The following is a 21,979-nucleotide window of genomic DNA, read 5'->3' as shown; positions in this document are numbered from 1 at the left end:
GCTCACAAAAACACTGTTTTCTTCATATTAATGGCAAATAAAAACCAAGGCAAATGCTTTAATGGTCTTTACTCTCCTGGCAAAATAGTGACAATGGAAACAAAAACTATATTTACAGGTGCAACAATCAACCGTGTTTTGAAGGTTCATCTTCTGTTATTAACACACAGGCACTAACATTTGCATCACTCTTATCAACATCATAACTCTCTTCTAGAATATTTAAGAATATTCTACCTACATTCTACAGTCAAATGCATATAGAGCAAATTAACAATCATGATAATCTGTACACAAAATACAGGTTAAACAAAGTTTAACAGATTCACAAACAACAGTCAAATCTGCAGGCTCAATTATATTACTGTACAAATAAGTAACGTGTGTAATGCCATTTATGTAAAAATGCCATAAAACAGTATGGTAAATTGTCAACCTTATAAAAATACTATCCTATATAAATAAAATAAGACTCAAAATCACTGAAGTCTTGAATATTTTAAGGGAACTTACAAGCTTCAGGAGGCAATAAAAATCATATATGAATTCCTTTAATTTTCACAGATCACTGACTTCTCACTGTTGCACCATTCTATACACTGTACAATTCACAATTACACAAAACTACTCATATATTGCTATTCATCCACAAATATATATTTCAATTTCAATAATATTAATAATCCTCTACAATATATTACTCTTTGATGCCTTAAGTAAATTCTCATTAAAATGTCATTTCAGATCTTGCAACAAATTTTATAACATGTAAATATTTCTTTACACAACCAGATTTTAAAAATAATTTGGTCAAAAAAAGTGAAATGCCCTTTACCTGGCATACTGAAATATGCCAATTATTTAGCAAATCTGCCTTTGCTTAATTTTGTATTTAGAGTATTTTGCTTTGGAGCATATACATAACTTGAAAACACCCACTTCTTTGCTGTAATTGAGTATTAATTTCAGGAGAAAGTGTTGCAGGGTCTACCTCTATAAATAACCTTATAAATTAGAGCACATTATATACAGAAAACAAATTTAATATTAGCTCAAATGATGTCTAAGAATTCTTGAAACACAGCCAGTGCCTCCTTTAAGCAATGTATGAACTACTGCAGTTTACTCATATTTTTCAGGTAACATTAAATTTTTTAAAAGTCAAATAACTCTCCCAATTTACCACTTTAATGAAAAACTGATCTTTTACCTAGCTTCCAAATTTCGCCGAGCCCTTGGTTTGATCGATACTGGAAAATTAAATCAATGGTAAAAATCCTTTATCACTACAACCTCCAACCATTGATTTTCAATGAGTCACAACCATTGAAACTTATGTTTTATTTGACATTGGTTACAGCATCATGAATAGCCTCTGCAACATAGTCAATATTACCAGTAGTCAGTCCACACATATTGATTCTACCGCTTGAAAGCAAGAATATGTGATACTTATCTGCCAGGTGCTTAGCCTGATCCGCTGGAAGGAAAAAAATATGATCATTAATATAAAACTTATCAAAATATGGAAAAAATTCTGAACAATGATCATTCTTGTACTTGTACAAGGTGAAGTCTGATGCTTGTGGCTCAAATTCTCTAGTTAAAAAAAAAAAAAAAAAAAAAAAAATTACTTATTAATTCTTGCTAGTGCTAACAGGGAAAAATAAGTTGTATGGAAAATGACTAACAATGCAGAAATCCCCAACTCTTGGCTCTCCCTCTCTCTCTCTCTCTCTCTAAAACCTACAGCTATTCTCAAGTAAGTTTTCTAACAACATTTTTCAGAGTAAAAAATTGAAATTTATTCTATAGGTTACAAGCAGCAATTCAAAACTTAATTAATATTTAACAAAGATTAATAACTCATGGTCAAGATAAGGAATATTCAACTCCTCACATGTAACAGTATTGAATGAACTAAGTTTTGCCTCTGTAGAGTATTATAAACATTATTTCATAAACATTAAATCTTTAGATACGTATTTCAATTTAACTACAGTAAAGCCAAATGATAATTATTTTTTTGTGTTCAACTACACACAAACACATGTAATATGAAGAAGAACAATGGACTTCTAAATCAACTTACTCATTGGATATTTTATAGACATTGTAAATTAATGTTTATAAAGCCTCTCACATAGTACGGTTAAGTTTAGTATAAAAACGAAGACACATACCTGTGAGACCAGTGAATGAGAACATTCCAATTTGTTTGGTGATGTGATCCCAGGTCCCGGGGGTACCAAGCTTCTCAAGGCGTTCTCTTAGTCCTTTGCGCATCTCAATAATCCTTCCACTCATTATTTTGATGCATTCTCTCCTGTGGATTAAAACTTTTATGAACAGCAAGAAACAGAACTTGGAGCCAAGTTAAAGCAAATAAAACATGAAAAAAGCAAAAAGTCAAGGCCATTACCAATGGTGCAAGGTTGTTACCTTGTCAATGAGTAATTAGCCAAAGTCAAACAAAAAACTTTTCATATGAACTGAGTCTTTCCATACTCTTGCTATTATGCTACCTCTTACATTAGTGGACAAAGATAATCATTGTTAGTTTTAGTTTGGCTTAAAACTACAGACTACCAGCATCACTTATTGCTGTTCCTACTTTTTAGGCACAAAGTAAGCTATACAAAAGCTTATGGATGAACTGAAATGGAAGCCACAGAAAAAGTACATCAAGGACAATGGCCATGTTAATGCTATGTGAAAGCAGCATGGGAGAACTCAGTACTATGTACTGAATGTAACAGAGGATGCTCAGGATTGTAAAACGATCAGTTGAAAAGTTAAGGCAGAAAACAATGCAGCCTGGGATGAAGGGAGGTAACAAACATCGCCAAATACTGCCCCAATTTTTAATTCTCACTGAACTGCAAAACCTCTGGGTGAACCGTATGCTAGTTTTGAAATGTTTCAGTGATCTCAATAAAGTACTTTATGATAAAGCCAAGTACTGCCTACTGTGTGTATAATGAGACTCACTGTACAGATTATCAACTCTAACAGGGCTGGCCAGGACACTGTGGGCAATATCTCACTTAGATGGTGAGATTCAGTAACTGGTTTTGTAGTACTGTAGTGTTAGTCATACAGTACAAACAATCAGCAATTATAGGAACTTCTTGCTAAGCACATAACTTGTGTACCATCCAAGTAAAACTAAGTCACCCATGGCTTTATGACATGAAATATTCGAAATCAAACTCAAGATCTCAGGGCTGTTTCTGTAATTATAGTGCGGCCATGCAACATACTTTCCTCCTTATTAGCAGATCCAAAGTACACATACACATGTAAAACCTAGATGAATGCTAATGAATTGGATATATATGTTGTTTGAACAAGGGTGAGCTGCCAGACACACAATATGGAATTACAGCATTCAGTCATCAAATTTGTTAAGCTCTTCCTCTACCGACTCAACATTTTAACCAACATTCATCATCAAACTTCATTAATAATGGTGAAAAAGATTTTTACTGTTCACAAATGTTTAACCACTATCTCAAACCTTTAAACTTTACACCTACTTTATCTAATGAGCTTTTTATACTATGAAACATGCATTACACATAGCACATCTTGTCACTGACATATGGCAAAAAAATTTGTCCCATTCATTATGATTACAGTAGTTTCAATCAAGCAAAATTAGAAGGCAATATATGTACCAACATTATTTCAGTGGAAAACTGAAAGATGGTGTTGTAAACACTAGCAATGCTAATTTTAAAATGGGACAAAATTATGTACTATAAAAATACTGGTGAGAAGAGGACAATGAATGATTCTGTGACGTACACTGTCAGTTTCTTACAAACTTGCTTCAAAATTCTAGCTCTGAATTACACCAGGAAAGCTATACCAAGAACAAACACACACAAGCATCAGAACTTGAAACTTGCAAAGGATTTCCATAAGCTTTGTACTTACCACTCATTAAAAAGTGCTTCATTGTTCAAGACAGCAGAAACAATGCGAGCACCATGGCTTGGAGGATTGGAGTAAGAACCTCGAACAAGTAATGTCAGCTGAGACCTCATGGGAACAATCATACTAGTGTCATTAACAATCATCATCAGATTGCCAACCCTTTCATCTGGGGAGGAATTTAATGGCATTGTGTTATAAAACTTGGCAGTTGTAAATTCAAAAACCTGTAAATTTATTTCTATTTGCCAAGTCTGCCTGAGAATGTATTAATGTCTGGCAACTTGGAAACTTGAGAATGTATTAATGTCTGGCAACTTGGAAACTAAGATAAAAAACAACTACATTCTATAGTATTTACTCTTATACAAGGTTGCAAGGTACTTGTATCATACCTTAACTTTCATTAGACCTACTCAATATTTACACTACCTTTATCAATAGAGTATATCAATTCTCCCATCAATTTTAAGTAGCCAAAACTAAGCTACAGAAGCATATCTAAAATTTGGGCAATATTCTGTATTTTCCTTGTTATACAAAGATAAATTTAACACTAAAAAGTAAATTTTAAAAAAGCCAGTAGATAAAATGCTAAATTAAAAGCCTCCTAACTTACTGTAGAGACCAAAGTTTTTGGAAAAGGACTGTGTGGCCATCATCTCAAATCCTCTGTCAGCAAAATGGCGCACAGCCCAAGCATCTCTGTCAAGATCTCCAGATGCAAAGCCTTGGTAGGCAGAGTCAAAGAGAGGGAAGAGTTTCTTCTCCTCACAAACATCGGCAATCTGCTTCCACTGGTCCTACAGGGAGTTGAGAGACTGATTGATCTTACAAGGTGCCAAATGCAAAAAAATAAACAAATAAATAATTCATATGGAATTACTAGCAAACATCAAAATTAATTATGGCATTCCTCCATTATAAGCCACCTTCATAACATGCTCATAAACTTTCAATTACAACAGGACCTCAACAGCAATATTTAGAATAAAATAGCAAATCTTCAAAGTGAAAAGCAATCTGAAGGTATACATGCATGACCCACTTATAACTGTCAAAATATTCATAAACATAACCAGAATTTCAAGGCTATAACAAACTTTAATCACATCCCCGTAATGGATGGCCAATACACTCTGAACCTTACATATTTACATCATTCCCTGCACTATGGTAGTATGAATTTAACAATGGTAAAGCAAGGATAAATATGGCAAAGATAAACATGTATAAGCTTAATAATGGTAAACCACGAGCAAATTCACAAAAAAAGTCTATTATCAAAACTTCATTATCTTCCAACAGATGCAACTTTGAAATACAGTACAAATCCAAAGTGCTCTTGCCCCTACAATGTGACTATTACCACAAAAGAAATTTTCATGTTTAGTAAATAGATACCACCACATTGACAAGTGCCCAAGTTCACTGGTCTTAGTAGGTCAAGGTCTTTAATCATAAGCCAAGAGTTATGAGTCTGACCTCACATATGCCACAGAAAAATGTTAAATGAGGCTTTTCAGTAAAGAAAAAGCAAGAATATTTTACTCTGTTGAGAGCCATCTTGTCAACTTCAAGTACACTCTTGGAGCTGTGATTGGACAAATGTTTTTTGCTTCACCTCCCATGAAATATAAAAATGGAAGTATGTTGAGGTGTCATGTCAACTCTTAATAGTAAGTCATAAGCATGGAAAAACTTCATAAGCCGGCCTATATAAAAGCCTTTTATAACTAATTATGGCCCTTATAAAGCCATGGAGGACTAGTTAGTCAATCTTGATCAACTTGTATGCCTAGAAGTAACAAACTTCATTCTGGATGAGATTTAAGATGTCAGAGAATTCTTTTTTAACTCTTAATAAGAACAGAAATGAATTCTTATGTTTCCAAAAAAGAATAACCAAGCTTGCAAGTGAGAAGAAACTAATCACAGGAAACAAACCATTAACCTTAGTTTGACATTCAATTGGTTCTCAGATCCACTGGTCAATTAAAGCTCTGAGGAGAGTTCTGAGAAGACAAACCTACATCTAATGGCAGACAAGGCTAAGATCCGTATTCTAAAAATATTCCCCCACCATGAAATCTCTTTCAACTGTTCTAAGTTTCACACTTAACTCTAAAATATGGCAAAAGTGCACTGAATATTCCAGTCAATAGTTTGAGGCATAGTCACAAATAATTCACACTCAACCCTATGTTGAAGTTGAAACATAAATTACATCTTGCAGCAAGTCTTGTTGCAGCTCTCCAAAAGGTCAGTTATAAGATCACAAGAACTTGACCTCAGAAACTTTAGTTGTATCTACAGTAAAATCAAAGCAAACAAACCTTCCTCCATGATGACTTGGTCTGTGAGACATCCCTTGCATCCTTTGCTGTTAGGCTTTGTCCATTATCTTACATTTGATTTTAAAAATCTGTATATAAAGCCAAACTCTGAGCACTTGAAGCCATTCAGCGCTTGAGACAGTTTAAAGGAGGCGTAGAGAGACTGGACAGCAAAATGGAAGAAGAAAGTGGGAATGATGGTAAAGTAAAAGGCTAAACAGGTGGAGCTAGGGGCTGAATGGACATTGCAAACAACCTTTAGTTGGGACATTTTCATTTGTTCTACAGGAAAGCAGCCAAAGTCAACTACTGCCAGTTATGGATGGAGTTCATTATCGAATTATCGAAGTAGTTAACAGTGACCATCAAGTGATGCTCCTGGGCTAACAATCGTGGCGTGAATGATTCATGCTCAAGTGAGGCCTACAAGTCAGAGCAGGAGAAAGATACATTAAGGCAAGTAGGTTAATGGACATGAAATGCGAAAAGCAGTGCAGACTGGGGCAAAAGGACACAGACAAGAAGCTTCAATATTAGTGAGTGTACTACACAAGGCACATTGGGTGAAAAAGCTCAAGAGGAGGATAACTAAAACCACAGTCACTTTCACTCTTTCTAATCTTGCCTAGGGTCCTCTAGTCGCAAGCCTGGTATGGAACATCAATATAATGGGAGGGGTTTCCCTTGTGGCAATATAGGCTGCAGCCTACAAAGATGATGTGGAAGACCAAATGTTCCATCAACAAACAATGTCCTTTGATAAAAAGATAACATTCATGGCTGCTGATTAGTTACACAACCAGTACCAAATCACCGAACAAGATATCCAAGTGTAGTAACTCTACAGTATTCCATTAAATCCTGGGGCTGAGGACATTCAAGCATCATGCTTAACCCCATACAGACTTCTTCCTACTGGAAGTCTTGGAGCCAAAGAGATGTAGTGAAACATCATCTTCCTTCCATCCTGCAAAGTAGCCTTGGATCCAAAAAGCAGTTCTACTGGTCATTATAGTCACACAAATAAAGAAATGGACTAAAAATTAAAACTGGTCACACTGAGTGTGAAGGACTATTGGAAAGGTTTAGCACACAAGTGGGAATGGGTACCCCCTTGAAGTCACTCCAGTCACTAAACAATTACCACTAATGAGGTAATTTAAGGGCTTGTTCTGTCATGAGACTTGAAAAAAGGCACATGTAAAGTAATGGTTTGTATTCTCTTATGACGTAATTAACTTAATTTTTAAAAATTTTTGAAAGACTTTCAATCATGCTTTCATGCAATGCCTGAATAAACATACAGTATACATATAAAATAAAAAGCCCCACTAATACAAACAAAAAATACCATTCAATCTGAGATCAGGTGACAATCAAAACATCTGTTGCCGAATTTATCCTGCAACAATAAAATACCTCAGTTGGATCCACTCCTGTTGGATTGTGTGCACAAGCATGAAGGATAATGACTGAATTTTCTGGGGCATTCTTAAGATCCTCTATCATGCCATCAAAGTCAAGACCACGAGTCCCTGCATTCCAGTACCGGTACTGAACACAATTTGTGAACCCAGCTTGGTTGAAGATCATTTTGTGGTTGCCTGAAATAAAGTGTAACCAAAGCTCATTGTTATCAAGAATTTACCAAGACCCTGTTACTTTTTAATTTACCAAAATTCACAAACCATTTCTGATTTATATTATATGAACACATCTTTTACAATCTCAAAGTTCATTCACTAAAATTTCCCTCTGACCATACATAACAAATGGGCATATTACCTAAATTATATAAAGCCCAAAGAACTAACACATAAATTCAGTGGAAATTAACATATAAAATTAATAATTACCCCAAGTTGGATTAGATATGTAAAAGGTGTCATAATTGAGAACTCTGTGCAAGAATTCTGCAGCAATTCTTAAGCCACCAGTTCCTGACAACACTTGAATGGAAGTAACCTGCCATCAAAGAAAAAAAATGTGTGTTAAAGTATATTTTCAGCCCCACACATTATTACTTACCATCAGTAAGTAAGACAGCAGAAGCTTAGCGTTAAACTAATCTCTTTCATTATATATTGCTGGCCAGTGGATAATATACAATCAGGAAAGCTGGGGTAAGGTATGTACAAGACACTGCTCCCATAAATCAGCTGGATAATTCAGCTGTAAATGTGTGCATTCAAGATTGAAGCTAGGAGTGGACCTGCATGAGTCTGACAGATAAGATCTAGCACTATCACTCATTTCAAAAATTTTATGATGACTCCATGTCTCAAACATCTTATGCAATTACTAGTTAGCTTGTGCATCCATCATCAACTTACTGTCATAAATTGGTTTACATAACATTTAGGCCTGCATCCCAAATACAGAAGAATTTTGTTTATCCCTTTACGACATCCTGACATATCCTCTGGAACCAATGAGCTAACTTCCCTATAGAGTAAAGTATTATTTTACAGAAAATGTGTACGGCAAATTTTACATAAATACTGAGTAATGCCTTATTTTATTTTACTATAAGAGTTGTTAATGTTGTACTTAAAGAGTACTTATTAAGGGAATCTTGTTCCAGCAATACCTATATATTTGCTTAAGTTTTAACATTTATCCACTACTGTAAGGATCTACTAAACTCACATGAAGATCCTCCAAACTACATAAGATGTACAGGGCATAGACGCTGCAAAAATTGGCTTCTAACACTAACAAGCAAACAAATAAATAAAAATACAAAATGTATACTATGCATAAAAAATTTTACCTTTCCATCTTTAATTGCTTGGTGATCAGAACCCAGCAACATCTTGGCAGCAGCAACTGAAAAAGATTCCAAGCCAAGAATAGGCAGGTACTCATGATTGAGAGACATGTCGGCTGCAAGGTCTGCTTCTACTTTTCTTACGACTGGTAAGACCCATGGTTTGGCTTCATCAGTACGGTAAGCTGTGGGGATGGTATTCGTTTGTTAACAATACTATGTGGTAAATATATCTCCATATCCTAAAATTGTAAATAACTATTTCCATTAAATATAACCTTAAAAATTTACTTCCTCCAGAAATGAGAACACATGTGCACCCATGTTAAGCTTTGTCATTTTAACTATACCATGTATGAATGTAAACTGTAGTTGCACTTCTTGTGGAAAAGGTTGGTTTTAAGGTCTTACAAAACATACAGCCTCTCAACCTTACACCTTTAATGCTATGATGTTAAACAAGAGCAGTACAGTAATTTTTGGGGGAATGAGTGATGTTTCAAATTATTTATTACTGATCCAAATGATATGAATACGCTGCATAACAGTCTGAATGATGAACAGCTGCAACAGCAGAATAAACTTTAGTAGGCAAGTATACATCCAGGCTCCTTCACTCAGATATAAAATTGCATTCAGTTCTGCAAAACCATGCAGTCTTGATAGCTATAAAAAAGCAAGCAAATACATTGTAAGAGACAAGTTGTGGCCTGTCCCTCTGGCACTAATCAGTTAAATATACTGGTAACATGGATTTGGTAGATGTACCTTGCTGTCTGTGGTAAGAAAAATATAAAGAAATTTTATGGCTCTCTCCACCTAAACAAATTATTTTATTTCTCTTTGCACTCTCTTTACCAGCACTGTATACTGTATGTGCATGAGCAGTCTCTCTTGTCATCCTTCATACTTACTGTGGTAAAAACTGATGAAACTGATGTAGTAGTTACAGAGAATGTGATGACAAGAAATGTACGGTAGTGAACAACATAAACACTGAGCTGCAAAATAACAGGCCATGGTTCCCCTGACAACACGTCATCTCAACACTAACTTTGAACATCCAACAAAGGAGGAGTTCTTCCTGTTTACGGGAACTCAAGAGGTTCCTTTCTTCCTGCCTCTTCGGTTTATCAAACAGTTATTACACTGGTTGTAACCTTGAAATAATGTGATGATTAGGTGACCTACTGAGGGACTCAGAGCCGATGAAACACGGTTTTTGGGCAACACCTTTTTATCAAAGCATTGGGTAAAGGTGAAAGTTGGCAAGTGTATATTTTAAACCCCTACCTAATTTTTGCAAGTGTATATTTTATTACCCTACCCAATTTTTGCAAGTAATATTTAGTACCTAAGTTCAATAGTTCTGGTACTTATCAGAGTAAAAGTGTGTTTACTATGCCAGAGCCATCAAAGTTGCAGTTACAGGTTCTGAACACAATACAGTACTGACATTAACCTACGACATCATGAGGTTCCACCCACAGTGAAGAGGTTTTCGAATGGGGAAAACGTCTCTTCACCGTGGCTCTGCCCACTTGCCAATGACACATTCACTAACTGATATCAGTAGACAAGGCCTACCCAATTGGGTGGAGTCACCTCCCACCTGGGGTAACTATGTAGGCAATGATGTATCTTGGAGGTACCTGTTCATTACAGCAATTCGCCTGCTGACGCAATAAGGAAGTAGACAAAGCTCCGCCTACATGGGGGATCTGGGGGGAAGTGAGCAGAATTTCTCTTTCTCTTGGCCTTGCTAGTACCTATCCTAGGCTTCAGCGATATAAATGATGGTGAGTACAATTTGTCATCGTCCCCTTGATTGCATTACCATTCTCAATAATTTTATTATTATTATTATTATTATTTTGTGAAGGTTTCATCGCAACTTCCAAAGCAGTTGTTGGGACTACGTTGTTAGCTTGGAATTCTTCCATTTTCTTGATATTCATATTGTTTCTACTTTACAAATAATTCAATATACGTAATTCATCCACATAATGAACCAGTCTATAGCTCACCTGTTAGATCTACATCTGTTCACGGCAGGAATATAAAAAGGCAATCCATTTTGTTTTCCCTCAAGTTTCAACACTATAACCTTCTATTGGCAGCAAGTCAGGAGTGGTCACTACAAGTAGAATTCAACTTAAAAGCAATGATACCTCATTTCCCTCAATTGTTAGAGGTGTAAAGGTCAATGCCATTGTTTTATTTCAGTTATTATAACCCATTGCTATATTTCTTTGTTTTTTTTTTTATTTATATCATACAGCACCCTAAACAGCGTTCATATACTCGCTGCAAATAAAAGGTATTAGTCAAGATTTCGAGGGCAAGCTATTATTTACCTACTTAATATCAACCAAATTTAACACAATTTATACTGATAACATGGAAAGAAAAATATATTGAAATCAATTTGAATGAGGAACATATTGTTATAATCACTGCATTTTAATATGTTCTGGATGTACAAATAAAACGTCTATCACTAAAAATAATTTCTTTACAAAATATCTTCATTGTCACTCTCGAGGAAGAGGTCATCATCCCAGTCCTCATCGTCGCTAGCGATGTCAGTGATGACTGGTTCCACGCTCTCATGGATATTGTCCGACTTCCAGTACTCCTATTGTCTAACAGCTCCTGCCCACACTTCTGGAGTGACCTAGTAACTATTACCCACTATAGAAATAATTATCTATTCACACTATAGTAAATCTTGCCACGGGTCTTCTCACTTGTATACAAAGTGGGAGGCCTTAGCACAAAAGCAGTCCTGCAACCACGGGGACAATTCCATATCCTGCAGGCCATTATCGAATTTGTTGAAGCCTAGACTGTTTAAGCATATCCATTTACCGCCTACCTGGTGGATGGGCGGAGCCCCATGACATCATATTTTGCTTACATCACGAATTGTTTTAGGATCACTGTCTGTGGTTTTCTTGGTTCTGGCATTGGCGACTTCATTTTACTCTATAAATATCAAAACTATCGAACTTAGGTACTAAATAATACTCGCAAAAATTAGGTCGGGTTATAAAGTATACATTTGCCAACTTTCACCCTTATCCGATGCTTTGATAAAAAGGTGTTGCCAAAAAACCATGTTTCATCAGTTCTCAATCCATTAGTAGGTTACATTCCACAAACAGATCCTACACCCTATTCTGTTTTCATGTTACTATGCAACTGAATCATTTCAGCAAAATCATGTAAAGTCCACATTCCTTTATCTGCATTTTTTTTTTGTCTGTCTCCATCTATCAGTCTTTTGTTAAAACATCCTCACAGCTTTGAATATATTTTGCAACAGCAACAAATCCTCCTCGACTGGCTTTCTTACTATCCAAATTTTCTTAATTTCTCTATCAATTCCAGGTTAGCTTCTAACATGCCATGGCTCTCATATATTGCAGCTCTAATTGATTAATTGATTATAAGTGCAATGGCAAATATTTACCTTAAAACTGTATACACCATATTATACCATGACCAAGAAACTGCAGCAATGAGGATGTGTTGGGAGGCAAAAATACAAATGTATCTGTCGTTAATGGGGTAAGGATCGCCAGATGCATTGTCTTATACTTTATAAGCATGACTGAATTCCAACCCTTTTTCCTCCACGAATCACAGTACTGTACTTTAATTCAGACTGGAAACAATAACAATGCAATTCTTTGAACATAATGGCAATAACCAATGCATTCTACTATAATTGTTTTGCAAAAACATGGATAGATGCAAAAACTCATACTGAATCAGTTTAATCTGTATCATCAAGGATGGGGCTATGCTAGGCATTTATTGAGGGTGCCCTAAGATCATTTCCATAGTTATAAGTTTTTGGAATTATGCATATTAAAGTACCTAATTCCATTTGAGTGTCTGGTTAATGTTACCTTAATGAAAACAAAGAAAATGTAACAATTTGGACTACTGATGCTGTGCATGAGTAACAGGAAATATTTTCACTTTCAAAATGCTATACATATTTAGAAGGAGCATTTCAGCCAATAAACCTAAGCCCTGGGAGAGATGAAAGAAATGTCACAAAGAGCAGCTTGATCCACTGTTTGGAGATAAATGGTACTGACAGTTTTGACTATTCAAAATGCTCAGTTTTTTCTAACACTGTCATGGACTGAATAATTATTTATTTAATAAATTTATTACGCCCAAAGACGTCAAACAAAGTTACATATTAGCAGTTACTTACAGTACATCAGAAATCAACAAGAAAAAATTACAGCATTGAATTATCAGTATATACTATCAGTTACAAAATAACATATATGAGATCGTATTCTATTATCACAACAACTGCAACATACAGTTTAGCAGCCACCAAAGTGTGGATGACGAGTCAAAATTAAGTCTAGGTGGTCATCTTTGAGTAAATATTGGCAGGTTTGAATGGACTGAATAAGAACAGAAGAACAGAATATAGAATTTAGGTCTAAGGCCATGAGCTGGGGCCTATAAAGTATTACAGCACTGAAATGGAAATTGAGAGTAAAAAGGTTTGAAAGGTGTAACAGAAGGAAAACCTCACACTTGCACTATGAATTAACTGTTTGGAGAGGGTGGAAAGTAAGTTGGATGACAGCATATAAATGGAGGTACAGTAAATGGAATGAAAGGGAGTGCACTGACAACACTAATCCCCAACAAGGATGGACTGATTAATGCCAGTTAATACAATTTTGAAGTTAAATTTTTGTCTAAACTTTATATGAAACAAGTTACTTTTAAATATTTTAAAATGTTTATATAATGTCTCAAGATTGATTTGGTTGGATGCATCCATCCGTTTCACTAAATTATGATTTCCCCACCTATAAACCTCTAACTGTGGTCCCATTATGCTAATGCTGAAAAACAGAAGTGGGGGTGCATTTCCAACTTGTCCAAATTGACCATTCTTACCAGCTCATGGGCTAAACACTAACATTTACCATTTGTATCGAAACTAGTTAGCCTAGCCCAGGCTGTGTCGCACTGACGTCACAGTACAGATGTACTAAAACTACTTATCTGTATGTAAATACTTTTAATATATTCAATTGCCCCTCAAGTACCCCTGATATTATAATGTTGGTGAGATATTACAGTACCATAGTAAACTATTACCTCACTCCGGATTTAAGACGATATTATAATTTGGCGACATTAATATTAGTATCATAGTAGGCTATTGCCTCAAAACGGATTTAAGAGTATTTATAAAATACTTACTGCTTTCATTTCCTAATTTCTGTATTCCGATCAAGGTCAGTTCTACAGTAGATTTTACGATAAAATCTCTCGAGTATCAACGACTTAGTTTGGGCAACGAAAAATTCGCTTTGGAGAGCGAATTGAAAACTGCTGGCTGCCTGAAGAATATTGTTACTTAAAAAAAATGTTACACAATAAAAAAAAATACTTAGTCTACACTACGAAAAGACGTTTCAATAGGCAATAGCATATCTTTTACCATTCCCACTCAACATTACCACAGTTGATAGAAGTTAAAAGTGGCTACTTCTTGGTATTCATGGCTTACATAACATCATATATAAACTGTTAGGCCAGAAACCTTTTTTCATTTACTTTCACTAGCCTATACTCAAACAGGAGGCAAGACTTCTACAAAATAAAATATAGCATTCAAAAAAAATTTTGAAAAAGGCGCTGGAGCGAGCGACTCCGCCCACTCGCGGTTCCTTAGGTAATATCGAGCTCTTGCAACAAATCCGAAATGACAACCTACCTCCAACGCTGAGGTTCACTTTCTTTTCGTGTGTGCTGTCATTGAAAGCCTTCATGACAGCAAATACCTCGATAGGTGGAGCAACTTTAATCCCGGTAAATCTGCTGGGAGCCATTTTCTCGAATGTTATAGGAAAATATGAATTAAATAACAACTGGTCCTGCGAGCGGTCTTACTCGAGCGACTGACCGAGAGAGACTATTAAGCTTAAGACTAACTGACTGAGCTGCAGGCCTGCAGCCGGCTGAGTATAAACAAGAGACTCCGAGTATAAAAAAAAAACAAATGACGATCGACAAAGGGAGTTTCACCGTTTCACAAAGGAATCTTCCCCTAACAAGACGAACATGTTCTTGTTGGTGTTCATAATTATAGAATAATATTATATACTGCATCAAATTTAACAATTGCCTCTTTATTCTCTCTAAAAAATCCGTATACTTATGGAAGTTTATTTAAGATAGACGATAAGTATTAAGAGCCACAAAGACTATTCCTGCTATCTATAACGTTCTACTGTCCTTGGAAAATATCGTCTGCTTCTTGTCACTAACGAGTAGACTATAATAAATTTCAAGTTTGCATTCATTTGTTGATGTCAAACTGAAGCGTGTCTGAAGAAAATGTGTAGCTTTATAATTTCATGAAGGTACGTAAGTCTCAGTGGAAAGGCTTTTGATAACTGAGTCACCTTTGATTGGAGAGCACGTACTCTCCTTAACCTTTTCGAAATCCAAAAGGAGGTTATCAGTCCAAAATTATCGATTACTGTTAGCTAATAAGTGCAGTATGAAATACATGATACTAGTGCGTGATCAAAGAAAGCGCGTGAGAATTTAACGTTGTAATATTGATGTTCATTGATCTAAGTTTTCTGTCTGCATTTTTCTGATATGAAATTAGTCTCAACTAGATGTTGCTGGTTTCGTCCGGCTTAACCCTAATTGTATGAATAGAAACGCTTTCTTCATCTATACTGCTATTTGTATTATTAATTGTGTCCAACATCGGTGCTAGACTCGGGATGACACACATCTGTGCGATAGACATCTTTACCAGCTTCCCTGTCGTTTCTTCATTTTTCATCCGAGAAGGTAAATGGATTCGGTCCCTCCGATCTTTCTCCCACCCCATTTCCCCTCTCTTGTAATTTCTACGTCTTATCTTTACGGGAATGTACCAGCATCCACACCCCCTCCCCCCATCCCCAGCCCTAGTCGGCACTTTCCCTGCTCTGCTGATCCATCACTCTGTGCTTGGTGGCATTTATGAGTTATTTGAAACATTTAGCCATGACTTTTACAGGCAGCGACCTAAAGCAAAGGTCTAAAACTGTGAGCACAGCCAAATGAAGCATGCAAAAAGTCTATTAATTAGATGTTATCATCGCGCAACATCGGCATTAATTTGTCACGTTTTTATGTTTATTTTTATTCTCGACCTCTAAGATAAATTTACGTTAGTTTATTTTTCCAGTAGCAATTATTCTGTTTTCGCCATTAAATAGGAATGTTTTTAGTCTCTTCTTAAATGTGAACTGCACTTTAACTTCTTGTCCTGGTTTAATTTATAATCTTGAGGTAGATTTATCATAGGCTTTCAAAACCCATCTGCGGGTTCAGTCTAGGTTTCTCCGCCCTAAACTGCTCAACTCTGTGTCTGTGTCATCACATCTCTAATACATCACGATTTCCCCATTCAGTCGTTTAAAACATTAACACACATAATCTACTTAACTCTTTCCCTGATGGTAACAATGTTTTGTAGTTTTTCTCTTTGAATATGATGCATGTTACTTTCTTGTCTTTTATGACTTTCACGGTTAAATTGCTTTTCTTTGTTAAAATATATGGCAGTGCAAGCTGCCACCCCGCCACCCATCCCACCATCACTACTCCCATGTCACTACTGAAGCTGCAGTGACAGTTGATTTTCACAGGGCGTTCTTAACAAACCCGAAATTGCTGCCAAAGCTTCTCCCTAAGTTATGAATAGATTTCAAACTTCGAATGGATCTGGGGCAAATTCTGACCTGAATATATGAAGTTACTGAATTTTCCTTGTATTTCATGGTTCGTCAATAATAACCAGTTTTAGGCATCACCGGTATTGATTTATCAAGCTAATAACTGAGTTATGGATTACACATAATTAGCCTGTATCTGTCCTACAGTGCGTCCTAATTATTAGGCTTAAAAACTCCATTTAGTAATTACTAATGATTAGGTTATATCCAGTTCTAATCTTTTCTTCCCTGGAATGTCCAAGGACGACAAGCATTTCACAAGATAAGTCTGACACTCATTTTAATGACTTTCGTTTGAGCAGAAGTTCATTAACGCCCGCTCCCCCTACTCTCTCTCTTTACAGGTACTTGTTTCCATTTCAAACTACAAGCTTATTCCACAACCCGAAGCCTACTGCAATGTTACACACACGCGCTCTTGAACTCTCTCCTTGCCTTCGTATTTTCTGACTTACATTCTCCCGACAATCGTTTCTATCTGGTTTATGTCAGCTCCTTTGCCTTCCCACCTCTCTTTCCAGTCTCCTTCAAGCCTGGGCTACAAAAGGGTATTGCGTTGCCTATCCCATTATGGCAACGAGACACTGATTATGCGGAGAAAATAAGTACAAGAATTGCTGTTTTTTCCGTTTATCTTCATTGAGACGTGAAGAGTGATATTTGCTTCATCCCATTTTAATTTTCACATAATTTATGATAAGGGAACTGAGACAAGCCAAAGCAAAATCCGCCTTTTAAAAGCGAGAAGTCTCGTTATCCAGAAAACACGTAGAAAGGAAAAAATTCCACATCCTGAACTTGAATATATGAAATACCGATGAGATTCGCTAACCCTGAAAATAGCCGCTAACTGTGCAACAGCCTGTCTATGAAAATGAGGCAAAATTTAAACTACTACATAAGCAAAAACAACTAAAAACTAATAAAGATAAACATCATATTACACTCAGTGACCCTGTGATCAACAGCCCTCAAGTGAGGCTGATAAAGGGCCATTATCTCTTGTCAGTTAAAGTAAGAAAAAAACGAATAACAGATTTACGCGGTCGATAACGACCCCCAATGAGAAGATGCTAGAATTTCGATCGAGCTGGCTTATCCGTGAGAAATAAAAATCGCACTCCGTAGAGGATGCGCATTGCGTTGTTACTGACGTCTGGTCGGTTAGTTCTAAAACGCATGCGCGCGCACACACAAACACAACACAAAACCACACAAAACAAAACCACACACACAAAACCACACACACACACACACACACACACATATATATATATATATATATATATATATATATATATATATATATATATATATATATATATATATATATATATATATATGTACAATGTACACTTTGTAAACGCTTAGATCTTTCAACATATGACGAAAGCTGAACATTACACAGAGGTTGTGGTTTCTGTCGAGAGAGCAAGGTATTGAAAAATATGGCATACCGTTGCTCATGCTATGCACAGTAGGCACATGTATGAAAGCATGTATAACTGTGTAATGCAATATAGAGGCACATATGCACATTTTGAACCACATGGTGTGCCCCAAATTTGGTTTCTTAAGAAGGATCGAATACTGTTATCATCCCTTAGGAATGCTGATTAATGCACAGATGTACAGAGATGCATATGCAGCATAAATTATAAATAAAGACTTTTTAAAGACTTAATGAGGAAGGTAAACACATGAATAAGCTCACGTATGACATAAATAGGACCCGAGAAATAAAAAAAAAAGAAAAAATAAACGAATGACGGGATTTGAAAGAGCTGCTTGATCTGAGCAGGTAACCAGCTAATTAGAAAGTTTCATGAAGATGAACCTAATGAGTGCGGGCTCCTTCAACACCTGAGTTTCTTCCACTTTGCATTTTTGTACTTATGAAATCACATATTTTGTCGACTATTTAGCATTAAAGGACTTGCACGGATTTGATGCATACATACAGTACATAGGCTACATAGCGAGAGAGAGAGAGAGAGAGAGAGAGAGAGAGAGAGAGAGAGAGAATGAACACTGTAAGGCAAATCTACACGCGCAACTTTAAATTCTCAAATTTAACTGCATATTTCAAGGGTGAAAAAGAACTTTTTTTTAAATTTTCAACTTGAAGGTAACCGAACTCATTCGGTCAATCTCCATTGGCCCCTAGCCCTCACTGTGTTCCATTATCGCTAGCATCAATCTCTCCCTCCAGGTAAACTCTGGCTTCATTTAGGCCTAGTTATGATTGTGTGTGTTTTTTTTTTATACAGCTTCTCCATTTTACCGCAAATACGGCCAACAGGTTTTTTTTCATTGGTGTGCTCATTTTCCGTCTTTTATAAGCAGTAAAAAGAGGCTAATCAAAGAATATTTATATACATTTCAGTCATATATTTCCTTGATTTTTCAAGGATGTCTCTTAAAGTCATTAAATTTACCTGTAAGCATGACAGGTTATAATCTACATGATAAGCATAGTTAAGTCAAAGCCGTACACATTTTCATAAAACTGGTCTAATTTATATAAATGTACTTGTCCATACATAAGGCCTTGCTGAGTAAGGAATCAGCACACATATACACACATTTATTCACTGGAAAGTAATCGCAGCATGTGAAGCTTATTTCATGGAGGAACAATGCAAATAAAAAATAATTATAGTTGGGAAACTTCAAAACACTTGCTTAGTAAGCAGTGAAACATTTCTAAAGTTATTATCATCACATAATAATTACTTTATTCTTCTCGTTTAGTATATAACTAAGTCTGTCTGCATAAGGTGACAAATTACCACAAACCTCTTACTGACTGACACCGCAAAACTTTCCTTGGCCTTGAGTCGACTCCAGCTTGCCTTTGCACATACAAAAATATCACGAACGTGAGACCGTCGCATGTCTCTCAGAACAGTGACGAAGGTAGAGCAGTTGCATTCAGAATATGCACTGAGGTCAGAAAGATATTGGTCATCGCAGAAAGGAAAGAAAAAAAGTATCACCGGAAACTTATATATAAATTTATATCCATTGGAGATGGAAAACATGCATTTTCATTTCAACAGCTTTATAAAACTCAAAATTATTTCGGCATGTAATTCAGCAAAATTAATAAATATTTCAATATGATAACAAATTGTAATGATACATTTATTAAAAGAATAGTAATCTTATAAATGATATCATAAACTGTCAAATCTGACAGCATTATTGTTTTTAACAAATAAAGGCTTAAGATAAGATTCTTCAAAACACACACCTGGACAGCTTTATTTGAACAAAAGTAACTCATATTCAAAAGCTGAATAATATTATCATAGAAGCGTTATAAAAACGAAATACAGTATATCTAAAAGTCCTTCTCCCACTGTATTATTATTATTATTATTATTATTATTATTATTATTATTATTATTATTATTATTATTATTATTATTATTATCGAACGATTAAAAAATACACACCAGTTACTTCAGCCCGCCAACCTAGAACGAGACACTCAGGTATTACAGGGAGAAAAACAGAGTCCCCTCAAATGAAAAGCAGAAGAAGAAGAAGGACTGATTCTGTCTGGTGAGAGAGGGATGGCGTGCAGTCACATAGGCGACATGCCTCTCCCACGGACAAGGTACCTAGACCGTTGGCTCTCCATCCCAAGGATTGACTATTTCCGCTCCCTGTCGTGTGGACTCATCGAGTTGTTGGTTACTTCTGGCTCAGTTTTTCCGAAAACATAAGTACTCATTAATCCATAAAGTTTGCTAGGCAAGCAGTTGCATTATTCTTGTTCCCTTTTGTGCCACTGTGGTAATCTGCAGTCTTGTCTAACAAAGGAACGATTTAAGAAAAATTTACCTGCCTCACGTGAGCATGTGAAAATTATGAATAATTATATTGAGTGTAGCCTTATTTACATATCTATGTGGTCAGCCGCGAAGTGATGATGAAATTCCCTTCCCCCCCATTTCTCTTTCTCTCTCTCTCTCTCTCTCTCTCTCTCTCTCTCTCTCTCTCTCTCTCTCCACGCTATGGAATTCGTAATATCCTGTACTCATGCTTCGGCATATGATAAGCGAAATGAAGGTAATAGTTAGCATATTAACAATCTGGAAGAAGAAAAATGAAGATAGCGTTAACGCATCGTTAATAGTTCTACATTTCCATAATAGATTCAGCCAGCATAAGCGTCTATTTAGTGGTGACGATTCTAACCATCACGGGCTTTCAGCTGTTGAAATGAATGACATACGTGGAACTGTGATGCCCATTCTGAGGGGGATTTTCGCATTTATTTAATGCGCTTTTCGTGCATTCCATATAGGCTACAGATCGTATTTGTCTCATTAGTAGCCTATTAAGTCCCCGTTCCGGCAAGAAATGATTTTCTGCTCAGGTCCATTCGATTTCGTAACCACGAGCTGTCATCTGTTATGTATTTGATTACAGTGCATTACGGACTAAAAGCTTACTTTGTGTTGGAGTTACGGGTATATCAAACCCTGTTTATATAATTGACATTTGTAGACTAATTTCAAGCTGTGGCAATCACACCAGATTTCTTAAACCGTTCATTGAGGCACGGCCTATCATCTCTGTCTCTTTTCTTCTTTCCATATTATATAAATGTTGATATGACATATAAACAACGTATTTTCCACTTACAATGAGTGGTACCACAAGCAGACAATAATTTTCTAAACTCTGTCTAATGATCACTTAAAAGCGTATAAAATCTTGATTTGTAAGCTTTGAATTGAGAGCTTATAATTAATCTTTATAACTCCTGAACACTTTTATTAACTCAGGCAAAATATCGCCGTCAAAGTTTCCATTTAAAATAATTTCAGGCTCAATACATTAAGAAACCGGCCACGAAAAATTGAACATTTCAAGGTCTAGTTAAAAACAACTTTCGACGGGCGATTGACAAAAAAAATCGATCTGTTTGATGGATTATAATCTACCGTTCGTATCTCATGAAGCTATGTTTCCAGTTTACCATAAAAAAAAACTTTCTGAGATAAACTCGAGGATAACTACGGCAGGAAGTTAAAAACGTATTGTCTTGATGCGAATAAACGGTAATTGAATAAACATTAGTACGATACTCCGATTGACCGATGGTATTATAGTTCCTGTTT

At 35.9% G+C, this 21,979-nt stretch overlaps 1 protein-coding gene across 1 annotated transcript; it reads right to left on the bottom strand.

Annotated features, from left to right (window-relative positions):
- Window positions 1–52: 52 nt before the first annotated feature.
- On the bottom strand, window positions 53–15,080 carry Got1 (Glutamate oxaloacetate transaminase 1). The gene is made up of 8 exons (XM_067085785.1): window positions 14,816–15,080; window positions 9,049–9,230; window positions 8,132–8,240; window positions 7,695–7,879; window positions 4,559–4,742; window positions 3,943–4,108; window positions 2,184–2,326; window positions 53–1,480 (listed from the first exon to the last, which is right to left on the bottom strand). The coding sequence occupies exons 1-8, from the start codon at window positions 14,928–14,930 to the stop codon at window positions 1,341–1,343; spliced, it is 1,224 nt and encodes a 407-aa protein (XP_066941886.1). The 5' UTR covers window positions 14,931–15,080; the 3' UTR covers window positions 53–1,340.
- Window positions 15,081–21,979: the final 6,899 nt, after the last annotated feature.

This window comes from Macrobrachium rosenbergii, chromosome 42 (genome assembly GCF_040412425.1).
Source record: "Macrobrachium rosenbergii isolate ZJJX-2024 chromosome 42, ASM4041242v1, whole genome shotgun sequence".
NCBI classification, from domain to species: Eukaryota; Metazoa; Arthropoda; class Malacostraca; order Decapoda; family Palaemonidae; genus Macrobrachium; species Macrobrachium rosenbergii.
This window is presented reverse-complemented; position numbering and strand designations above follow the sequence as displayed.

Coding starts and splice junctions, on each gene's coding strand:
- Got1 (XM_067085785.1), bottom strand. CDS start 14,930: ATGGCTCCCAGCAGATTTACCGGGATTAAAGTTGCTCCACCTATCGAG. Junction 7,880..8,131: donor CATATCTAATCCAACTTGGG/GTAATTATTAAT, acceptor ACTTTATTTCAG/GCAACCACAAAATGATCTTC. Junction 4,743..7,694: donor CAGGAGTGGATCCAACTGAG/GTATTTTATTGT, acceptor AACTCCCTGTAG/GACCAGTGGAAGCAGATTGC.